The 22,692-nt window shown below is 38.1% G+C and overlaps 2 protein-coding genes across 6 annotated transcripts; both read left to right on the top strand.

Moving 5' to 3' along the window:
* The first annotated feature begins 2,458 nt into the window (after window positions 1-2,458).
* Window positions 2,459-4,623, top strand: admb (adrenomedullin b). Of its 2 annotated transcripts, XM_056261200.1 has the most exons (5): window positions 2,459-2,613; window positions 2,951-3,063; window positions 3,149-3,277; window positions 3,381-3,676; window positions 4,028-4,623. In XM_056261200.1, exons 2-4 carry the CDS (start codon window positions 2,963-2,965, stop codon window positions 3,649-3,651), a joined length of 501 nt encoding a protein of 166 aa, XP_056117175.1. In that variant the 5' UTR covers window positions 2,459-2,613; window positions 2,951-2,962; the 3' UTR covers window positions 3,652-3,676; window positions 4,028-4,623. The 2 variants fall into 2 exon arrangements, with proteins under 2 accessions (XP_056117175.1, XP_056117174.1); XM_056261199.1 differs by having other exon boundaries at window positions 3,381-4,623.
* A 1,393-nt stretch (window positions 4,624-6,016) lies between these two features.
* ampd3b (adenosine monophosphate deaminase 3b) lies at window positions 6,017-21,529 on the top strand. 4 transcript variants are annotated; one of them, XM_056261172.1, is made up of 16 exons: window positions 6,017-6,134; window positions 6,581-6,685; window positions 11,170-11,392; window positions 11,493-11,670; window positions 13,081-13,246; window positions 13,507-13,726; window positions 13,818-13,947; window positions 14,044-14,238; window positions 14,346-14,477; window positions 14,595-14,758; window positions 16,635-16,761; window positions 17,201-17,364; window positions 17,525-17,645; window positions 19,744-19,917; window positions 20,057-20,167; window positions 21,002-21,529. In XM_056261172.1, the coding sequence occupies exons 2-16, from the start codon at window positions 6,628-6,630 to the stop codon at window positions 21,176-21,178; spliced, it is 2,340 nt and encodes a 779-aa protein (XP_056117147.1). In that variant the 5' UTR covers window positions 6,017-6,134; window positions 6,581-6,627; the 3' UTR covers window positions 21,179-21,529. The 4 variants fall into 4 exon arrangements, with proteins under 4 accessions (XP_056117147.1, XP_056117146.1, XP_056117149.1 ...); XM_056261171.1 differs by lacking the exon at window positions 6,017-6,134 and adding an exon at window positions 6,352-6,468; XM_056261174.1 differs by lacking the exons at window positions 6,017-6,134; window positions 6,581-6,685 and adding an exon at window positions 7,415-7,535.
* Window positions 21,530-22,692: the final 1,163 nt, after the last annotated feature.

Genomic DNA, 22,692 nt, shown 5'->3' on the forward strand with positions numbered 1-22,692 from the left:
TTCTTTCTTAGCATGAAAACAGCATTTACACCATGCAAAGTGCTGATAGTAAAAAAGATATGACCCACTTGTTTTGAATCAAATCCACTGGATACCCACCAGCGGCTGGTTATACAACCAGCCTGTGAGGATTTATATTAATTTTGATGTGCAGATTATTAACAAATAAATAACATGTGCTGTCCGACCACTCGGATGAGCAGATGCCAGCACAGTCATTATGACATCAAACCACTTACTCCTATATATAAAGGATACACAATAGCAATAAAAAAGTGTCAAGCAGATAACTTATTAGAACAGAGGGGATTTTGCGTAAAAAGTCACGGTGGTTTCACGATGCATTACTTGGCAAGTGTACACGAGAGCATGTATCTCACGACATGGGGATGTGATGAGATGTGTCATTTTCATGGAGCAGATTCTCTTCCTGAGGCTTAAAATAATTTGTGGCTGTCTGTATTCATTGACTTGATGATGTTGCAATAACAATGCCTCTAGGGGACTTGCCCCATCTGCTTGGAATACACCCTTGATTTTTTTTCACCCTTGAGTCGTCGCTCAAGCACTGATATAACCAAAGTCTGGTTTCAACCTGCTTCAACCACATTTAACAGCTGGTAATGCAGATAGGAGGAACAAACAGGTAATCGCTCTATTACCAAAAAAAGGAAACACATCACAGCTGTGCTGTCATACTTGCATCAAAACATGTGGAGTTCACTATGAACATAATACTTCAATGCTGTTAGAATCTAATTCTGGTGCACACTTCATTCATGCTTTATTCCTCTCATAAAGTGACAACACGATTATGTGTCTTCCAGTCACCGCAGCATATCAATCTCTCACTATTTTCTTTTAGATTGTGTGGCACTATAGAAAACCACAAATGGATTCAGACAGTCAGTTTGTCACTTACACCAAGAGCAATCGAGCATCTATACTCTGCTGTTAGACTGGCAGAAACATCTGAGCTGGAGCGTTTTATCTTTCCAGAACACATTTTTAAAAATGTCGACACTGTGTTTCTACTTTCTACCGATAAAAAGACGAGAGGGAGAGGCTTTACTCAGGCTTAAATATAGAATTGGGTGTTGTTTAACTCAAAGGAAACTGGTAGGAGTAAAGTTGTCTTTCCTGAGCATGTCTTCACTTGGCAGGAACATTTCCAGCAGCCTTATGAGGCACTTAAAGTAATGTTACCATAGTCACGCAGCCTATTTGCAATTCGATCGTGTCTAATGTGCTAAAACAGTGCATTTAAAAACCAAACAGATCGCAACTGTGCACAACTAGTAACACTGTTGAAACATTGAAAGTTTTTGAAGGACAAATTGATCAAAAGTGACAGGCAGTAAAGACATGATGTTACAAAAGATGTCTATATCAAATAAATGTTCATCAAAGTATCAGTTTCCACAATTAAGCAGCACAAACATTTTCAACATTGATAATAATCTTGAGCAGCAAATCAGCATATTAGAATGATTTCTGGATCGTGTGACACTGAAGACTGGAGTAATGATGCTGAAAATTCACCTTTGCCATCATAGGAATAGATACAATTTTAAAATATGTTCAAATATTCACAATATTAAAATTTGTACTGTATTTTATATCAAATAAATAATCGGTCTTGCTGATAATAGAGATCCCCCCCCCCCCCCCCCCCCAAAAAAAAAAAACATTCCAAAAATCATACCAACCCAAAACTTTAAAGCAGACGTGTATACAATCTAAATATTGAATTTGTTGTTTATTTATATGGACTGATAAATATGCCACATGAACCTGCAACAATCCAGAGAGAAGAACCCAATCAAAAATATTTGAACAGAAATAATTACCATCTACTGTTTTTCTCTCTCTTCAGTTACGAATTTGGGCATGTTCCATTCTCAAATGATTTTGGCAAGGCATCTGGTGTCATATTAGCTGTACTCAATATAGAAATCATTAATTCCACATTCCTAACTTGTTAACAAAATGTGTAGGTGGCTGGAATGTGTGAGGGCTCGTACGGAGTCATTATCCCAAGGACAACATCTCCCATGCAGTCACATCATTTGAAATGAACTCGATCACCAATTAGATGTGCATTCCAGATGCTTCGCAGGAAGTTAATCATCAGATGTTTACAAGGCTGATGCTGAAGCATATTTGTCTGGGAAATGAATCTCGACTCTACAATTCAAAACCTCTCTGACCCCGTGAACACACCAATGCAGGAGATATGAAAATGATTCGGAAACAAAACAAATGGTGTCATCTAATTAAAAACGATATTACAGGAATGCTGGAATAATGATTTCTCTCAGGGGTTATGTTCCATCCTTTTAAGACAGGGCACATAAAGTTGTTGGCTAGTTTAGAACAGGGATGTGGCTGCTGTCACTCAAGACAACTCCCGCCCCTTCCCACCCCCAGTAAAGTATATAAAAGCACTCAGGTTTTTCTGTGTAACTCAGACCATTAGCAGTGTCACAGCTGAATACTCATCCTTAGCCAACTAAGATTTGGACACAACTTGGAAATACACAAAAATACTGACTTCAACATCACCACTTTTCAAGTGTGCAGTCAATTCTAGAGAGCGACCGGAGTTATCAGGTATGTTTTCTTGGTTTGTTCTCTGCCTTTTTGGTTTCAAAGGTCAAGGCAAAAGCATAGGTTAGCGAGACATTTGGCCTTCTGGCAAGTCATTTTCATTGCACCAAGTGTGCACTTGTCTCAGGCAAATTTAAGACTTGCTACTGGTAAAATGACACGGTTGAGCAAAACTTAACCTCTGTGTAACTTTTCAAAATAAATGAATGACCAGTGTGGAGTCAACAAGGAGTAGGAAGATCACGTCATTGGGACTTTTGTTCAAAAATCAGGGTTTTTTTTTTCATGAGAAGAGCATGCATTTTATATGATTAATAATAACATTGCTGTTCTTCCACAGGTTCCATTTACAATGAACTCAGTGCTTCAGAAGGCTTTCCTGTGGTGTGTGCTGACTGCATTTCTGCCGAGCATCACGGGTGCAAAACCTCTGAATACAGATGGTTTGAGAAGGTACGCTCTCATGACTGAACCACTCTTGTCATTCAAAACTCTGATTTTGAATAAAATCTCATGGGTTTCTATTGTCATCTGCTAGGCTCAGTGTTTGGCTTCAGGGTAAGGTGAGGAAAGATGTCAGCAGCGTGTCTGAGAGAAGCGAGAGCGACTCGACAGCTTTGCTGACTCAGAGGAACAGCGGTACCGAGTCATTTGTACCACAGCACAGGTATGTCACATTATTTGACTGGACAAACACACATATCAAGGGCAAACTGACTAATCACTAGCAGCAGATAAAGGAAAACTAAATGCTTTCTGTTTCCCTCCAGGAGTGTGAGGGTAAAGCGGGCAGAACCAGCCTACACGGTCAAAAGAGTCGAAAGAGCGGGCTGTAATCTGGCCACCTGCTCGGTGCACGAACTGGCCCACCTGCTGAATATGATGCACACGAAGACGAGCAACGCCCCCACTGATAAGATCGGCTCAGGGGGCTACGGACGGCGACGGAGACGTTCACTCCCATCAAACCACCCTGCACTAACGTTCCACGAAGGCCGTCTAAAGCTGGCATGGGTTCGATCCATCCACAAAGGGATTTAAAGAACAACCCAGGAACACCTCTGTGGTTTGTCCAGAGCCTTTGGTTTATATTGGCTCCGTTTACTGAGATACTTCTGATACTTCCTTTGCTGAACGTTAGTGTACTCTCTTCAGGCACAAAGGAGCAAGAGGAGCATCCTTCTCTCCATCCTCTGCCTGATGGGTTGGACAGAGAAGGATTCAGGTCGCTTAAAGTGGTTGTGGAAAAAAGGAGTGCTATCAGTTGAGACAAAAAAATATATATATTAAAAAAAAAAGCTTTGTGAGGGTCTAAGGCAATACGACAGGAAATGGGTGGTCAATGCTCTGTGCATGTGTTTAGCATTCTTGTCATTCTAATGGAGCTTTGGGACTTGACTCTCTGTCTCTTCTGCAGCACTGATGCGCCCTCTGCTGGAGGAATGAAGGAGCAACCCAGGACACTGCCAGCCCAAACTTTCAGTGAAGAGGACAGAGAGTGAATAGCAAGAAGAGCTTTCATAAAGCTATTTACCCTGGAGGACCAATGATGAAGAACAGAGAGAGAAAACTCTTCATGGAAGAAATGATTTTTGTTGTCCTCAAGGACATCCACATACTTGAAGACTGATTTATCTATACTGTGGGGGCCGTGCAATAATTTACTTTAATATTATAATGTAGTCTTTTATTGATGTGTGTATAAAGATGTATATTATGAAAACACTGTAGGGCCTACGTTTAAAAGTTCATATATTTATATCTACAAAACTGTACATGTATCCTTAAGAAACTATTGTTTATTTTGCGTTTATTTTGAAATAAGATGTTTATCCTGTGATTTCATATCGCTATAATGCGAAGCATTTTTTCCACATGAATCATTCAATAATGTGTTGTTAATTGATATATTAAACTCCTGCAAGTGTGAGTGAGGACAAATTGTATCTTATTTCCAGGGCAGCTTTCAGGTCGGTACATTGAACGCAAACATAAATGAGTAGCTAAACATAGGCTGATGAAGTTGGTCAAATATTATGTGTGGACCGACTGAAAATTATACATTGTGTTGACGCCATCATGAGAAACTGAAATTACATCCTTTTCAATGCTTTATTACTTTACACAAAACGTTTACATTTTTAATTACCGTCACGCACGCTACTTTTAAGTAAAGTAGCCGCAGTAAAATATTTAATAAAAAGTCGTTTTGGCAAGTGGACTGTGGGAAAAGTAACTTTTTGAACTACATTACAAACCCAGCAGAGGGCGCGGTTTCCCTATTAATTATTAGTCTACACGCTAAAGCAACATTTCACGTTTGATAAAAGGAAATAAATAGTTGCAAATAAAACACTTACCAAATAAAAGCAATGTTAAGATAAGGTCATTTAACTGTGACTTGCAGATTAAAATACAGTCTTGAGCAACGTCCTTCATGAAATGAGTTGGAGAGATAGCCTATAAAAAAAGACTTTCCCACATTGTTTGTTTCTAATTAAAAAGTGTTGCACTCAAAAGAATGGTAGGCTACTTCTCAGAATTTTTTAAAATAGTGTACACGTACATGAAATGAATTTGTCTCCAAGATGTGTTTTGTAAAGGATGAAGTTCTTGTTTGACAAATCGTGTTAAAAACGCGGCGCTTGTGCACGTGCGAGACGCCGAAAAAATAGCAAGACGCAAAGACGTCTTTGCATTTTTTACATAGAGAAATAGAAAAAAGCAGCAAAAGGGATTAAGGAACGCAATGACGCGTTTTTTTGTGTGAAGATAAACATTCGCCTTCATCTCAGTTCTCTTCTCAAATTAATGGGATGTCATGTGTATAAAGTCAAGCCTCGAGGTTGAACAACATAACGCGAAACATATCCATAAAATGCTTTGTAGTAGAGAAAAAATGTAGTTAGTTAGCCTATGTTTTGTTTTCATCAACAAATAGGCTAGTCGCAAAACGTCGAAAGTCTCTTTAAGCACTCTGAGAACAATGCAAAACACAATAAAAGCCCAGAGAACTGAAATTAAACACACCAGACAAGATCCAAGTCCCAAGTTCAAGGTACCACCAGCACCGAAAGGGTTAAGTGCAGTGACATTTTTTTAAGATTCAGCTTGTAAAAGCCTTGAGGCATTTATCTTCACACCCAGTGAGTTTTGCACTACTGAAAACAGCAGAATCTCCCAAGGGACTGTCACACGAACAGAGAGAGAGAGACCGAAAAACTTCAAGGATAACAGATAGAGGTCTGCAGACAGAAGGTGAGTTGGTTCATATCGCTTTAAAACAAATTTTAGTAACCCTTTGGCAGTTGGGTTAACACAGTAGAAGTGCTGTAAAATATGTGGCCTCTTTTCTTTCAAGCATCTCCTGCAGGTCTGAACCTGTCGACGGGTGATGCCTCGTTCCATCACTGCTTCTCTGTAGTCTTAATCCATGTACATTATTATTGCTCTGTCTTGCATCATTTACATATCTTTCTTTATAAAATGGAAGGATTAAATATTGGAGAGTTTTACCAGGTGTGGTGGTATGTTTTTGAACATTGAGGCATTTCCTTATTCAGAACTGCACGCTGTTTGTGTTCTTGTAGATAAGCTAAGATGACAGCTTACAACGTTCTAGTGTTTATCAGGAGTTGTTTCACCCTAAAACATCAGAAAATGTTGCATTTGCTGTAAAGCAAGAGCTCAGGAAACAAACACACTAGAAAATACCAAACTTTTGTGTTTTGCTTTTGGATTTGACTTTGCAGAAGTAGTGTCCATTAGATTAAAGTTAGTTGGTTTACTTATGAATTTCCTTTTCCTGTTTTTGAAAACCAGAAGACTAGCAGTTAGCTTTCATCTGCTCGCGGAGAGGTAAACAGTTGCTGTAGAATTCTTATCAAATTAATAAGGGTGTTTTTAGAGTGGAATTTTTCCTTCCTGCAATGCATTTTAAGAACACAAGGAGTTTACTTCTGTCTTTCAGGTGGAACTTTGACTAGAGATCGTGTTGCATCTGCTAAGCTGTACAAAATGAACAGGAAAGGAACCCCATTGTCTAAGCAACAATCAACACCCAACTTTGGAAGGGGTAAGTTTGGTACAGTATATGATAATACTACATCTCAGTGCTTCATGTTGGCTTGCGCAATGTTCTTTTTTTGTGTGTACATTTTGTCTTTGTAAAAGGCTAGTATGTTTAATGTGCAGGTCCACTGCACAAACTCCTGAAAGCTGGCATCCAGACATATTGTTGGGTATTGTCAAAATAGGTTAAAAGTATAGCAAAACATTGTGTCCTCAACATTCTTTGCAAGCTTGTCATAAAGTGCTCTATCAAAAGAGCACTGAACCTGTTCTATAAATAACCTCTTTGCAATGAAGCACTTTGCTCATGCCAGGCTCGATGACTTGTGCAATCATTGAACACAAAGTCATTGCAAAATATTTCTGTTTTCATTTAAAACCAAAGAAAGCTTTATTATAAATACAATTATTTAAATTACACTAATGGCATTCCATACATTTGACTCCATTATTTGCTATTTAATATAAGTCTGTGAGAATGATGGCACTGTAATTTAATGGTTTACACTTTTTCAGTCTATGAAATTAGAGTCAATTTTAACCAAATACTACAAAACAAGAAGAATACTGCAAATGTATGGCACAAAGTGAGCTGAACTTGTGTGTCAAAATGAAAGTATGGCTTTTCCGTCTCTGAGATGTAAAGTAAGGGGAGGGGGCAGAGGCTTGGTAGGTATTGAACCAGTGCTACGCTGCAGGGCGGAGTTCTGCTTCTCTTATTCGTTTTCCTACAAATGAGTAAAGGTCGGAGGAGACACGGTTTTAGTAGACACAAATAAACAGAGCTATCCTGTCTGTCACCCCTTATACTTTCTCTGAGACACTCTGGTAGCCTGACCTTCTAAAAGCTCCAGGTAAATTAATGCATTTCTGAGCTGAGCTGTTGTGTTTTGAGAACGCTTTGCTCATTTACTTTAAGCCTACGGTTCTTCCATGCTCATTTTAAGATCCAGCAAAATTAGGTGAGTGTAACTTCAGCCATGGGGATGTATGAAAACGGATTAGGACATTAATGGATGCGGTTTGAAACAGAGTATTCCTCTGGGGTCTTGTGTGTGTCAGCGTGTGCTTTCCAGAAGCTTGATAATGATACGGCACGTACAGTATACTGGAGGCGTGTGAGTTATGTTGATTTAAAAAGGAGTAACCTGTGATTCTAGTTATCTGTGCAGGGGTAGGGCATAGTGTGAGCTGGTTTAAGTCAGGTTGAGCTGTTATATAAGTTGCTATGGTTGTGGATGGGAATGTAAACAACCTGTTTTTAATAGTGGATATATTGTAAGCCATAGCGTATACAGCCTGTCTTTAAAGGTTCATTAATGTTACTGGAACATGCGTTAGCTAATGCCAAGACAATGTTATTCCCTTATAAAAAAAACAGCGAGCTGGGAAATGATCCTGACAGCTTGCAAGCTCCAGAACCTGCCAGCATTTAGAAGGGTCTCATGTTCAGCTCGCAGCTTGTTGTGATGTCCAGCCAGGGCTCTCTGCTGATGATGCTGTCAGACCCTTTAAATAGGGAGGAGAGGGATACTCACTGAAAACACTGAAGCTTCTTAATAAGACCTAGAACAGAAGACCACAGTTATAAAGCAACAAGAAAACAGAGAACCCAAACACAGAGATCCAGTAAAACCATGGCAAAAATAGCTAAAGAAGGTAAGAGAAAAAGTGTATATTCCAACAATAGTACTATAGGATCGGTCAAGCTGAATAATAGGGGTCAGTGACAGTCAAAAGATTGGATATTGACAAGCTTTTCCTTAGTTAAAAGTTGACAAGATATAAGATATATTTGTAGTATAATAGTGTGTGCTTAAAATAAACAATTCCTTTGACAATTCCTTGTTTATTCAAATATAAATAGAGTAAAAATCAATTATATATACATGTATTATTCTATTTATGAAGTTTATAATATATTTACACCATGCCTTAAAAAAAAATATATATATATAATAAAATATTATATACATAATGTATTTGTTTTTTACTGTATATAATGCATATCTTACAGTAAAAATATATACGATTGATTTATATAACTGAGGGGTTTACTTCCATGCGGAAGACACAGCTGTTCTAGAAGTGTGTCTGGTATCTAGGTTTCCTAGATGGGCAGGGCTGAGAGGAGTCTGGAATCATTCATCTGACAGGCTTGTCAAGCGTCTAAATCGAAGGGCTGCGGTTTGTTGACAGTGCAGTGGAATATTCAGTTACATGTCAACACAGGTGGAAGTCAACAATCTTGCACATGACTTTATAACCCTGCCTGCCATTAAAAACTGTTTATAGGGATGGGCCTGACCTACATTGCCATGCTATAAAAGCACTGGACCTTGTACGCTGATGTCATATCCAATGTGATATGGGAAATAGAAAGGTGGCCAAGGCATGGTAACTGATATGAAAGTATAATCTATTGGACAGGATGCAAATGTGGTTTTGATATGCACAGGGAGTCTGTGCACGAATGGAGGAAGGGTGGTGAAGTTAGGCATAATAGAGACAAAAACCAGTGGTCAAGGCCTGACAAATTATTTGTGAGATGCTTTTTGAGAAAAATTCAAATAAGAAATTCAATTAATTATTACACTTATCCAACATTATTTTTTTGCAAATTTCAAATGTCAAAAGCATCCTGCATTAGCCTGGGAAAACCCAGACAACTTCCGGCAAATTTAGATTTGCTCTGAAAGTTAGTCTAGCAAAGAGCTCATTCAAACCCATTTCCAATCCGTCGAAATCGAGGCACCAATCAGAAACGTTGGGGCGGGCTTTACATGATGACGACAGCCCTGGGATTTTGAAGCAGATTTTGTAGCCTACATTACAAAGATGGATGCCGCCGTCGAACATCACTCGTTCGAATCAGCAATCGCGTCTGTTTTAAGCAATTTGAACGTTTCCTTTTTGTTAAAAATCGAGCTAAGAACAACACTCAGAGATTCACCGCCGCTCTGCATACGTCATCTCCTTCATCGCTCTGATTGGTTTTAGGTCTATCCGCGACATCCGTTGGTGACGCCCCTCTGGAAATGATTTGTCTTATTACTTTGTATTAAGTTAACAAACAGCATTTTTTTTTTTACTTACTATTAGGAAGATGTACATATATAAACCTAAAAATAACCAGATTTTTTTTTTTTTTTTTCACTGTTTACAACTAGGGCTGTCAATTTAATAAAATTGAGAATAATGTCCCAGATTTTCAAAAGCAACTTTGAAAACCCTAAAAGATAGGCTACATTTAGTAAAGTGTCAGATTTTCTGTAGACCCAGACACCAGTTTGAAAACAAGACAATTTGCCTTTTCTTAATGTGTTGCATGTAAAACTAAACCACAAAGTTACACTTTGCAAATGTGCTGCATAGCTACTTCTGCTTCAGTGCATGCATAACATTTAATGCATTATTATATAAGTTCCCCTTCCACTTGTGGTTTGTTCTTCATGATTGTGCCTAAACTAATTATGATTGTCTACCAAGTAATTGGGGGCTTTCACACTGGCAGTTTAGTTCGGAACGGGGCACGGTTCGCATGAAAAATCGCTAATGTGAACGCTGTCATGGGACCCGGGTGCGCACTGGGGTACCGAACCCGAGACTACCTGGAGGACTCGGGTGCGCACTTGTTCAGGAAGTAAAGTGACCTGCGCATGCGTTTTAGCTTATTGTGATGTATTCAGTTAAATAAAACACTTGTAAGGGATGATAGTGTTGATGATTTACCTTGGGTACGAGCGAGAGTGAGCCTGCAGTGTATTTGTGCATTGCGCGTGAAATCTAGGGCACCAAATTTGGAAATCCTCTGTCTCCTCAAAAGAGTCCGTTTGCAAGCAGCAGAAGGCCACCTTATGTGACACACGCACAGTAAACCTGTATTGTTCACTCAACTGCGCATAATAGCAGCGAATTAATAAAAAACCCAATATTGACCCGCGTTCTGTTTTCTCTCATGCGCCGTGCACGTTTGCGATGACGTGATATGCACGCAAACGCGTGTGAAACCAGACCAACGCTGAGGGGGGCGCCGGGAACAAACGCGCTCGGACCGCAGCAAACGAGCCCAGAGTAAAAGCCCCCTGAAACCTGAACTGTGTGGACCGATACTTGAGGACATGTTTACAATCATGATGTGTGCAGTTGCAAAACTGCCACGACTTACACATACACATAATTACCTCCGGTTTATTTTACCACCTTCAATAATGGTTTTACATTATGGCAAAATCCAGTAAATAATTTCTTAGCCAAAATATGACACATAATAGGCTAGGCCTTCTAACAGTGCCATGTTATTCATTTCAAAGCACGACTCTCAGTTGTCAGGTTTTGGCAACATGTTTGGGTACTGCCCAAAGTAATGAAAGTTTTTAGAATACTTCATACAAATGAACTCCATGTACATAAGGTGTTCCTACACCTGATGAAAAACATTGGCTAATTATAGAAAGACATTCTTTCTGATGGCACCACTCCTTGCAGAAATGCCGCGTCAGTTCACGAAGATCTCTCTCCAAGAGGTGGATGAGAAAGTCCGACTCATGGCTGAGAAAGTGTACGCTTCAGCTCTGAAGGAAGAAGAGTCTAAGAACAGCTTGTCCATGTTCACCGTCCCTGAGGACTGTCCCATTGGCTTACACCAGGCCAAGGAGTGGGAGCTACGCAAAGAGATGGAGGAGCAGATGTCAGAGAAATCTGTCAAGAGGTCAGTGAACTCAAATGTGCCACGGGTTGCAGAACTAATCAGCAGTTTGCATTATTGTGATGTTCAATATGTATCTATTATTCTTTATGCCCCATTTTAGGAAACAAAGTTTCAAGCTGATACGATCCCAATCAATTTCCTTGCAAATCCCCGCCGCTCAAGATTGGGCTATGTCTGTGATTTCACCCCTGCTGACCCCTTCCACAGCCACAGGCCTTATGCCAGACAATATCCCAGAATTCCAGAGGGTCACCATCAGTGGAGACTACTGTGCAGGGGTAAGAGACAAATGATTATATATATATATATATATATATATATATAGTACAGTATATTATATTTAATAAGGTATAATGATTTATACTACGGGGCTGTTGAATGATTGAATGAATCTGATTGGTTGACGAACGTTCTAAGGTGTGCAATTACTTTCTGGGAAACACATGGCTAAAGTAGTTAGCCAGGCAGGTCTTGGTATTACAGTTCCATATCACTTCGCCAAAAGATTTCAGTTATTTCAAAGTTCCTTACAACCCACAACAGCAAGAGAACCAAAACCCACAATGACACTGACCAAGCAAATAAATATAGTAAACAATAGGATAAAAACGTTTTGTTTTTTCCCCACAAAATTACGTTTTATTATGTACGGAAAGCACATAGGCCTACTCTCTTTCTCCCTATCTCTCTCACACTCAAACACGAGGTGCATTACCGGGTGTGCATTATTTTTCTAATAATTTAACGGCCCCTCGTCAATTATTCCTTACATATATTATATATGAAGATATTTAATAATATAATATACTTAAATATCTAAGTATATGAAAAGTTCAGGAAAGTTAATAAACAGGGCTGGGTACATAGTACAAGTACGAGCAAGTCACACCTGTGCGACACAAATTAAGTTTGCATGACCAGTACAGGTGTGGTTTCATAATCAAATACTTTGGATGCAATGGTAGATTAGTAGACTAAATTATGAAAAAATGCAAGCAAGAAAGTGCCCATTATACAGTGATTCATATTTGATGAACAGAGTATTTTATGCGTACTTTTAAAAGTACACTAGCATATTATGCCTCCAAAGCTAACAAGATATGGACTACAAGTCACAAACTTTTAAACTTAGAGGTTTAAGGCATATATAATTAATATCGTTCAAAAGTTTGGGGTCAGTAAGGTCTTTCTTTTTAAAGAAATTAATACTTTTATTCAGCAAGGACACATTAAATTGATCAAAATCGACAGTAAAGGCATTTATAATGTTACAAAAAATGCATAAATGCTGTTCTTTTTAACTTTCTATTCATCAAATAATTCTGAAAATGTATGATGGTCTCCAAAAAAAGATGAATAATCAGCACAGCTGTTTTTTAGCTTTATAATAATAAGAATTTTTGTCTTGAGCACCAAATCAGCATATTAGATTGATTTCTGAAGGATCATGTGACACTGAAGACTGGAGTAATGATGTTTAAAATCAGTTTTTCCATCACAGGAATAATTACATTTTAGAAATGGAAAAGTTATATAATATTTCACAATATTACGTTTTTTACTGAATTTATGATCAAATAAATGCAGCCTTTGTGAACATAAGAGACTTACCAACTTTTGAACTGTAGTGTATATTCTGTACTCCTAAAAGCTGACAAAATTAATGAATCTATGATCACTTCTGACAGATAACAGTTGAAGACTACGAACAGGCAGCAAAAACTCTGCTGACAGCACTCTTCATCAGAGAAAAATATTCCCGGCTGGCATATCACCACTTCCCCAGGACCACAGCCAGTTTTCTAAGGAGTGCCAATAATGAGAAATGGAGTGAGGAGGACGAAGTGCTGCCAGGTATGTCATGGTTGGCAACAGTTCATGCACCAATAACCTAACTGTTCAAAGACCTATAATGACAACAGCTTTGAGACATAAGAAATGAGAAGACTGTCCTAAATCCTTAGTACAGTCTCAAAGACTGTAGTGTGTTCATTAGGTTTGGGAAAGTGATACTAAAAACATTTAGTCCTGTTTCTATTTATATCAGGACATCAATATTATACGACATTAGTATTCATCAGCACTACCGTTATACTTTATTTCCATGGTAACAGATATCTGCCCCCCTTCAAGTGAGGGTGAGGATCCCTACAGTATGGAAGACCTCCCACAGGATCTGAACTACTCCCTGAGGATGAAAGATGGAATCATATATGTCTATGATAATGAGGATGCTTTAAAACAGGATCAGCCACGGAGCTTGCCATATCCTGACTTGGAAACTTTTGCTATTGACTTGAGCCACGTCCTTGCCATGATTGCAGACGGACCAACGTGAGTTCGGTTATATTATATTTATAACACTGCATGCATCTGTTGCTTATTATTATTATTATTATTAGGTGAATTCAATTCTCTTTTATAGGAAGACCTATTGTCACAGAAGGCTTAACTTCCTGTTGTCCAAGTTCCAACTACATGAAATGCTGAACGAGATGGCAGAGTTAAAGGAACTGAAAGGCGTTCCTCACAGAGACTTCTACAATGTCAGAAAGGTATTTCAAATAAAGTTGCATAAACACTAACATTTACACTATTTACTGCATAAAGACCCTTTTCACTCCTAAATGTACATATTTGTGAATATTCAGGTTGATACGCACATTCACGCAGCTGCCTGCATGAACCAGAAGCATCTTCTGAAGTTCATCCAGGACACCTATAAGACAGAAGCAGAGCGAGTGGTGGTGGAGAAGAACGGAAAGAAGCTCACCCTCAAACAGGTGTTTGACAATCTGAAAATGGACCCTTACGATCTCACAGTGGACTCATTAGATGTACACGCGGTACGTATTTCAGATAACCTCGGGACTTCCAAATTATGCTTTTATGCTACATTTTCTTGCAGAATAGATCTTGCCGCAATAAGAAATTGCTCTATTGTCTGTTACAGGGCAGACAAACCTTTCATCGCTTTGATAAATTCAATTCCAAATACAACCCAGTGGGTGCTAGTGAGCTCCGAGAGATCTACCTCAAAAGTGATAACTACATCAATGGAGAATATTTTGCACGTCTCATCAAGGTAAAATTGATCAACTCATATGCTGATACACAAGATAAAATGAACTATAACTGTCAAGAAAATACGGACTATTTTCTTAAGTGGGTAACAATCAATCGCATTGTTCCTGTTGTGCAGGAAGTTGCTCAGAACCTGGAGGAGAGTAAATATCAGCATGCAGAACCCCGTCTCTCAATTTACGGCCGAGCCCCTGAAGAGTGGGACAGCCTGTCCAAATGGTTTATCAAGCAAAAGTTGTACTCCCCTAACATGAAATGGATCATACAGGTGCCCAGGATTTAGTAAGTCCTCTTCTAATGTCAATTAACATATGAATTTATAGAAATTTAACAGTCAATGAAACTTCAATAATCTAACACATTTTTTTAAATATATAGATACAAATGTTTAATAAATGTTTTATATATTTTCAATATATTTAAGAAATTAATTAAATATATTGAGGAAAAAATATTTTTTGATTCATACAGCACTTATTCCACTGGTCTACAATTTTTTAAACACTATTTATTATGTATTTGATGTGCTGAATTCAAATATAACAATTAAAACAACCGATTGGCTACTGTTTCCAAGATATTGAAGTTTTTACATTTTACGTCAATGTATATTGTGTTGAATAGATATTACCGGTCACCTGTCATGTTTATGTAACACTCAGCAAAAAATTATTATAAAACAAAAGGCAAAAAAAAATCTGCACTTCTTTGGCTTGTCTCTTGTATTCATTAAATGGATTATCTCTTCTCACTGTCCAGCAATATTCTGCAAGCATTGATGGGCTCCATTTGCAGTTATCTGCACTGCAATGACTAAACAGAACTGTGTCCCGTTGCAGAATCAAACACTGGCAAATATGACACTGTTTGACAGGGATGCAAAACTCAGTTCCAGGAGGGCCACAGCCCTAGTTTAGCTTCAACCCTAATTAAACACACCTGATCCAGATCATCAAGTCCTTCAGGCTTAAAGGGTAACTAAACCACTGGTCAGAGCTTGACTCCACCCACTGGGAATATTTGAAAAATGCTGGAAAAGTGGGCGGAGCCCAGCGGAGATAGAGGGAATGAACGGATACTCTATCCTGATCGTTTTCAATACTCGCAATTCCAACTCCTGACTCGCTACAGTGGTTTTGACAAAACAAGATGGTTTTTATACTGCCATGGATGTGGTAGCTCGTACCAAGGGCGTGATAAGCTGAAACCTGCTTACGTCAGCTGTCACCGCTACCGTCACGAACTACCGCAAACATCCAATAGGAAAATTCAACTGCAGTAGCCACCGTTCAACCTGAAGAGGGTAGCACTCAGACGTTTTTACACCATTTATTGTAGAATTAAAACACTCTATACCCAAATGTCAAAAAAGTTACTCGAATCAATGACCAGCACTAATAAAGCCCCAGTCTTACAGATCATTAATAAAAAAAGTTGGTTTAGTGTTTAGTTACCCTTTAATTGAAAACTACAGGGTTGCGTGTTGGCGCAGGATTGGAACCATGGCTGTGCCCTTCCAGGAATTCAGTTTCGCACCCCTGCTGAATGACTTCTAGAGCTGATTTAGGGCAATTTGTTCAGCTGAGTGATGTGAGCATTGTTATGATTGCATCATCCATGACTTCAAGAAATATGAAACAATACCAGCTTCAGATTGCATAATTTATTGGTTTGCCTAAAAACAACTGTCCAAACCCAGTCATAAATCTATTCATAGATCCAGTCAAAGATGTATTTTAGTAATTATTCATTCATCCTCCACCATTCCCACATCAATGTTCGTATATACTGACCTAATAGCATATCTTTGAAAAACTAAAGCCAATCAACAATTTTAAGCATAATTTTCATTCTCAGTGACCCAGAATTAGTCAAGTTTGACTACATTTATTTCAGAAGCATTTGGGCTGTACTGTTATTGTTTGGGCTGTACTGTAATTCTGCTTTCTAAATTCAAATTACAATTCTGCATCCTTTTTCTCTGTCAGTTAAAATTCATGATTTTAAAAGGCATTCTCAATTCATTTCTGAATGGCACAACTCTACAACATATATGATGTTTCCACTCAAACATCTATATTTTTACTCATACTTGCTCATAATACATCTCCAGTATTTCTAAAAGCAAATATTCCTGACTTGTGTACTTTGTTTTTAGTGACATTTTCAGATCAAAGAAGATTGTTCCCAACTTCGCCAAGATGCTGGAGAACATCTTCCTCCCACTGTTCCAGGCCACCATCAACCCTCAGAAGCACAAAGAAACACATGTCTTCCTGAAACACGTAAGTGCTTTTGTTAAGCTGGCAAGACCAGTCAGAGCAGATTCATGCCACAATAGAACATTTTAACACCAATAGTACAATTAACAGCTTAAACACAAAACAGTCATTTTACTAGGGAATCAAGATTTCAATACCAAATCCCTTATGAACAATTAAATAGTTCTCAGATGAATATGAGTTCATGTACAATTGTCATGCACTATAAAATCACAGAAAACATAGTTGTGGTTAAACTATGCACAAGTCAGTAATGTAGTCATTGTGTATTCATTTTTTTTCCCCACCAAATGTGACCAAAGTCAAAGGAACGCCACCTTGCCTATATATCTGAACAGCCTGATCAGTCCTTATGTAAATATTAAGCCACAACCTCAGGAAAATTAGGGCAAAAAGTGACTGTAAAAAGATGTCAAAAAAGCTTTCTATGTTTTTTCTGCAGGTGACAGGCTTTGACAGTGTGGATGATGAGTCCAAACATAGTGATCACTTATTCACCTATAAGAGTCCAAAACCGGAAGAGTGGACCATGGAGGAAAACCCACCATACACTTACTACCTCTTCCACATGTATGCCAACATCATGGTCCTCAACAACCTACGCAAGTAAGTCACTATAAAGATCAAGCTCTGATTTCAGCACTACAACCCATTGTCTTCACAGAACAAGCTAATATATCAAGACAAGCTATTCCCTTCAAATTTAGCCTTAAGCTTTATAACTGAAGTCACAAGCCATGTTAAATAGTGAAAATGTTTTTTGCAGGGAACGTGGTCTCAATACCTTCCAGTTCCGTCCTCACTGTGGCGAGGCAGGATCCATCACCCATCTGGTGTCAGCCTTCCTCACGGCTGACAACATCTCTCACGGACTCAACCTGAAGAAGGTCAGTGTCTAAAACTAATTGTTCACATCAAACCACACAACATTGCACCCACAGGCAGAGTAGTTCAGAATCCACTAAATAAACAAACAATTATTACACCACTTTCAACAGTAAGGATCGTTTCACTGCCAATTACGGGGGAAAAAAAGCATGAATTTACATGCATAATTTCTAGGGCATTGACACGAATTTTACCATTCGATTTAATATCGATTAATTGGGGACTATTAGGTACAGTAGGCTACATGGCAAAAAAATCTCTCAACTAACGCTGTAAACTATACAGGGACAGTGGTAATACATAGTATATAATATTAAAGGTAACTTATTTGTAGGCTACCTAAATTACACATAAGGAAGGTTTTTTAAAATAACGTTATAATAATTTTTTTTAAATGACGTAATTGTGTTTCTACTCGTCGTATTTGGTGGCTGTCATAAAAACATGATGGATTTATTCATACATGCATACATACATTAAATATTGAAGAGCTGGTTAAGTTGAAATACAATGAATATGCTAGTCCCTCCAGAAAAACGCGATTATGCGATCGCATGATTTAGTGCATAATCAGCCAAAGTCCGCATATTTATGCGGGGGCCGCATTTTTTCAAATACGCCGGACTTTCGCCGCATAAATTGCCGATTTCCGTGCAAAATATGCGGGGCTTGCATGATTTCATAATCCTCGCATTTTCGTTGCAAAAAAGTTTGCTTCACACAAGAGCAGCCATTTCCCCCTGTTGCCATGGGAACGTTATGAAGTGACGTAATTAAGCGACGTGAACATCATCGAAAAGCTGTAAAACAGGAGCACGCTATTTTTTTATATTTTATTTATTCATTTTTACAGAAGTTGTAGCATATTCCTTTTGTAAAGCTACAGAACTGGTTTGACTCATCAATGTTTTGTAAGTTTGTTGTTTTTATTAAGGTCTGAAATAAAACAAGATGGGAACTTAAATATTCCCAGCACTTTCTGTGATGTAGTATGCTTGCTTATCATAGGAAGTAAATAAATAGCTCTTTACATTAAGGTAGTAGCCTAGTGAGAACAGGGTGTTGGGGGAATCACTTTTTTTTCTCTTTTTCATCAAAACGCAGTTTTTGCAAGTTCCCGCGATTTTTGCAAGTTCCCGCGATTTTTGCAAGTTCCCGCGATTTTTGCAAGTTCCCGCGATTTTTGCAAGTTCCCGCGATTTTTGCAAGTTCCCGCGATTTTTGCAAGTTCCCGCAATTTTTGCAAGTTCCCGCAATTTTTGCAAGTTCCCGCAATTTTTGCAAGTTCCCGTTCCCGCAATTTTTGCAAGTTCCCGCAATTTCATCGCATAAAACTGCATAAATATCCCGCATATTCCATCGCATTTTTTAAGAAAACGGGCCGCATAATCAAGGATTTTTGCCCGCAACAATCACAAAAAAACGCTGCGTTTTTCTGGAAGGACTGTATTGCATATATTTATCAAAATGCTCCTCTCCAAGTTAATTTTCCTAGCTGACTGACGAGTTTTTGGACATTGATTGAATGGCTTTTCTGAGGAAAATGTAAGATGACGTGACATTATTTAGGCTACAATCTGTTTTATTGACATGTGGTTGAAACACTGATTGAGCGATTACACAGATTTCAGGTAAGTTGTGCTGAATCTTTCAACATACTTTCTGAAGTTCTTTCATGTTTGTTTCATGCTATAACTAGCAAAACAGATGACGATCAGTTCACGTGCGCTAAGCTTGAACCGAAGGCGCTATATGATATGTCACGCCACCAAAGAGCACCAAAAATGTATTTATCGTTTGAATTTCATAATACAATTGACAGAATTTGAAAGCTGAGGCATTATTATATATCAGAAGTAATAAAGCACAAAGCTTATTGCAATTTATTAGATTGGAGGCGCGCTACAAATGTTCTTACTGACCCAATAGGACAAGTGACTGTTCTGTCAACTGACCATCATTATTATTGCCATGTATGCTAAGACTCTTAGAAAGGAGTAATTTAACACACAAAATACCTTGAAAATCATCAGATACCAGTACTGATGTAGTCTTTTCTTGTGGTTTAACATTGTTCTTGTTCATTTCTCAATACAGAGTCCTGTGCTGCAGTACCTGTATTACTTGGCCCAGGTGCCGATTGCCATGTCTCCACTCAGCAACAATAGCCTGTTCCTGGAGTATTCCAAGAATCCCCTCAGGGAGTTCCTGCAGAAGGGCCTGTGTGTGTCCCTCTCCACGGATGACCCATTACAGTTCCACTACACAAAGGTCTGGGAAAGCAGTTCCTGTGAATGACTCGCATAGCAACAAACACTGCCAACACTGAATGAGTTAATTATTAATCTACTTTGAGTGTAATCATCTAAAGCAGTCAGGTGATGTGATTCTGTTGTTTATGTACCTTTAGGAGGCCTTGATGGAGGAGTACGCCATAGCAGCACAACTGTGGAAACTGAGCACATGCGATGTGTGCGAGATCGCCAGAAATAGTGTGCTTCAGGGCGGTCTGTCTCATCAGGTACTTTCTCTCTCTGTCTTAACCTATAAGGGATATTCTAGGTTTCAGATTTCAAATAATTTCAGATCATCCTTGTTTTCTTAAAAAAAAGAAAGAAAAAGAAAAACCCAGCGAAATCTGAGGTGACATTAAGGAACATTCAATGGCAGTTAATGGGGCCAATTTGTAGAGGATTTAAAGCTGAAAGTTTAATAAAAGCACTTCCATTAAAGGTACAATCATGCTTGAAGTGGGCCGGAACACACCGGTACTATACACACTTATATATTTTAATCTGTAGCATATGCTCACTTTTTCTTGAGTACCGGCACTTCACTTCACTTCATGTTGCCATTGCCGGTACTCTGAAATGCAATTTCTTTTTTTCAAATGCAAAATTTCAACCAAGGTGGCTGTTCTTCCACAAAACGCAAAAGTTACGCAATATAATTATTCTGTTTAAACTTGTGTATTATTTGAGCTGTAAAGCTGTTTAAATAATTTTTACAGTCTTTCTAGGGTTTTAGAGTTCATGGTATTGCATTGCCCTGCAACTGGTTAATAAGGGATTTTTTTTTTACACCAAAATCATGTTAACATGCTTTCTGTTCATGTCTTTTGGCTGTACGATTGAAACAGTATTTGTATGAATTGGCCCTTCACTTACATTGTAAGTGCCTCACTGTAACTGAGATTGTTGCTTTTTAATGAAAAAAAAGAACTATGATACAAATACTGTTGGTTGTATACTTCTACTGAAACCGGAATATTTGCTAATTTTAAATGCATTCCAACACTAAATTTAACATCAATCCTTGTGTATAAAAAAAGCTGACATTTAGATTTCCCTTGCAGGAGAAGAAACACTTCCTGGGTGAGAATTATCTACAGGATGGACCAGAGGGTAATGACATCCGTATGACAAATGTGGCGCAAATCCGTATGGCCTATCGTCACGAGACCTTGTGCAATGAGCTCAGCTTCCTAGTGGATGCCGTCAAGTCAGAAGCGTTGGCCGCACAAGCCCCGTAAACATGGCAGGGTGACCGATAGAGTCCATATGAGTGGACCAGACATCAGCATAAAACTTTATCTTGCTATAAGTGATGCACAAAAGAGCCATGGATATACATCATTCAGGTAGCAAGATGTGGAGTCATGTGACTTAATGCCTTATATGATGGGCATATCCCTTCCCATAGTGCCTTGTATGTAATGGATATATTTCATATCTCAAATGTCAAATATCCTTTTAAAAAATGGGACGTTCTTAACTGTTTCAGTATTTTGCATGGTGTCTGAAAATGGGAGGGGCATACATTTGTTACCTTTTCTTAACAAGGGAGTCTTCGGGTGAACAATGTATTCTTTTGTTCAAATAAATGTTTTTGTAAAAAAAAAAAAAAGGCACTGGAACTAAAATTTGCCTTGATAAACTAGTTTGTTTGCAACCTGAGATTCTGGGGTGGGTTTTTTTTTTTGGCACAAAATAGACTTGTGTACTTGAACTTGCACATTTTGTACACCAACAATGATGGTTAAACTGTTGTAAGGATGTTGTATAATGTATGGGTGCTTGGCCTCTGAAAAGCCACCTGAAACATGTGTGAATGCTTCATATCTTTGCTAATATCTGAATACTGCACTCAAAGTAAAATAAATGAAGTGGTGTCAAAAAAACCTTGCTGAATCAATTCATAATGAGATTGTAATAGTTCATATTTCAGATCATTAGATAAAGTATTCTTTATTTGCTCGACACTGCAGCCTTCAAACAAACTAGCTAGAACAAAATATTCAATTTACTTTATTATTCAAGATTTACACAAGAAGACAGAACTGAGAACATCAAACATCTCAATTTAGTCATAAGTAAAAGAAATATCCTTCAACAACACCTAGCAGCTAATGTCATTTTATCTCTGATAAAACTATTAACATTCAGTCCAGTCTCTATATAGCTGAATATTGCAGAAATGAACATTTTCCACAAATTCACATACTCTTCTCATACATAAGTCCAAGATGAATAGGATTTCAAATTGAAAAAACCAACAACACACAGTTAAAAGGTAACACACCCCCACTGACAGCGTCAGTGATGCCCTATAAAATAAAGGTTTCATTTGCAAACCATTAGGCTGCAAAAGAAAACAAGCACATTAGTTCATTCTCAAATGTTAATCCATTTGAAAGATCCAATTATTTTTCATAATAAATGTAATGAGTCATGCCCTATAATTAGCATTTGGTCCTTACACAGAAACAAAGTTCATGTTAAATGGATATAGTTATTCTGTTAAACCTTAGATAATAAACATTACTGAATCATGTGTGACTAAATTATAGCATACATACACTTAAAAATAACCAGATTTTGTTTATTTCTTACTATTAGGGCTGCCAATTGAATAAAATAGTGATTAATGTCAGATTGTTTTGACCAGATTGTCAAAAGCAGAATGAAACCACAATAACATTATATTCTGTAAATGTGTAAAAAAAAATTTGCATTAAACATTTAATTTATGTCTTTCATCATCAAC

Source organism: Rhinichthys klamathensis, unplaced genomic scaffold, assembly GCF_029890125.1.
Source record: "Rhinichthys klamathensis goyatoka isolate OS25496 unplaced genomic scaffold, OSU_Roscu_1.1 h1tg000181l_1, whole genome shotgun sequence".
Lineage (NCBI taxonomy): Eukaryota > Metazoa > Chordata > Actinopteri > Cypriniformes > Leuciscidae > Rhinichthys > Rhinichthys klamathensis.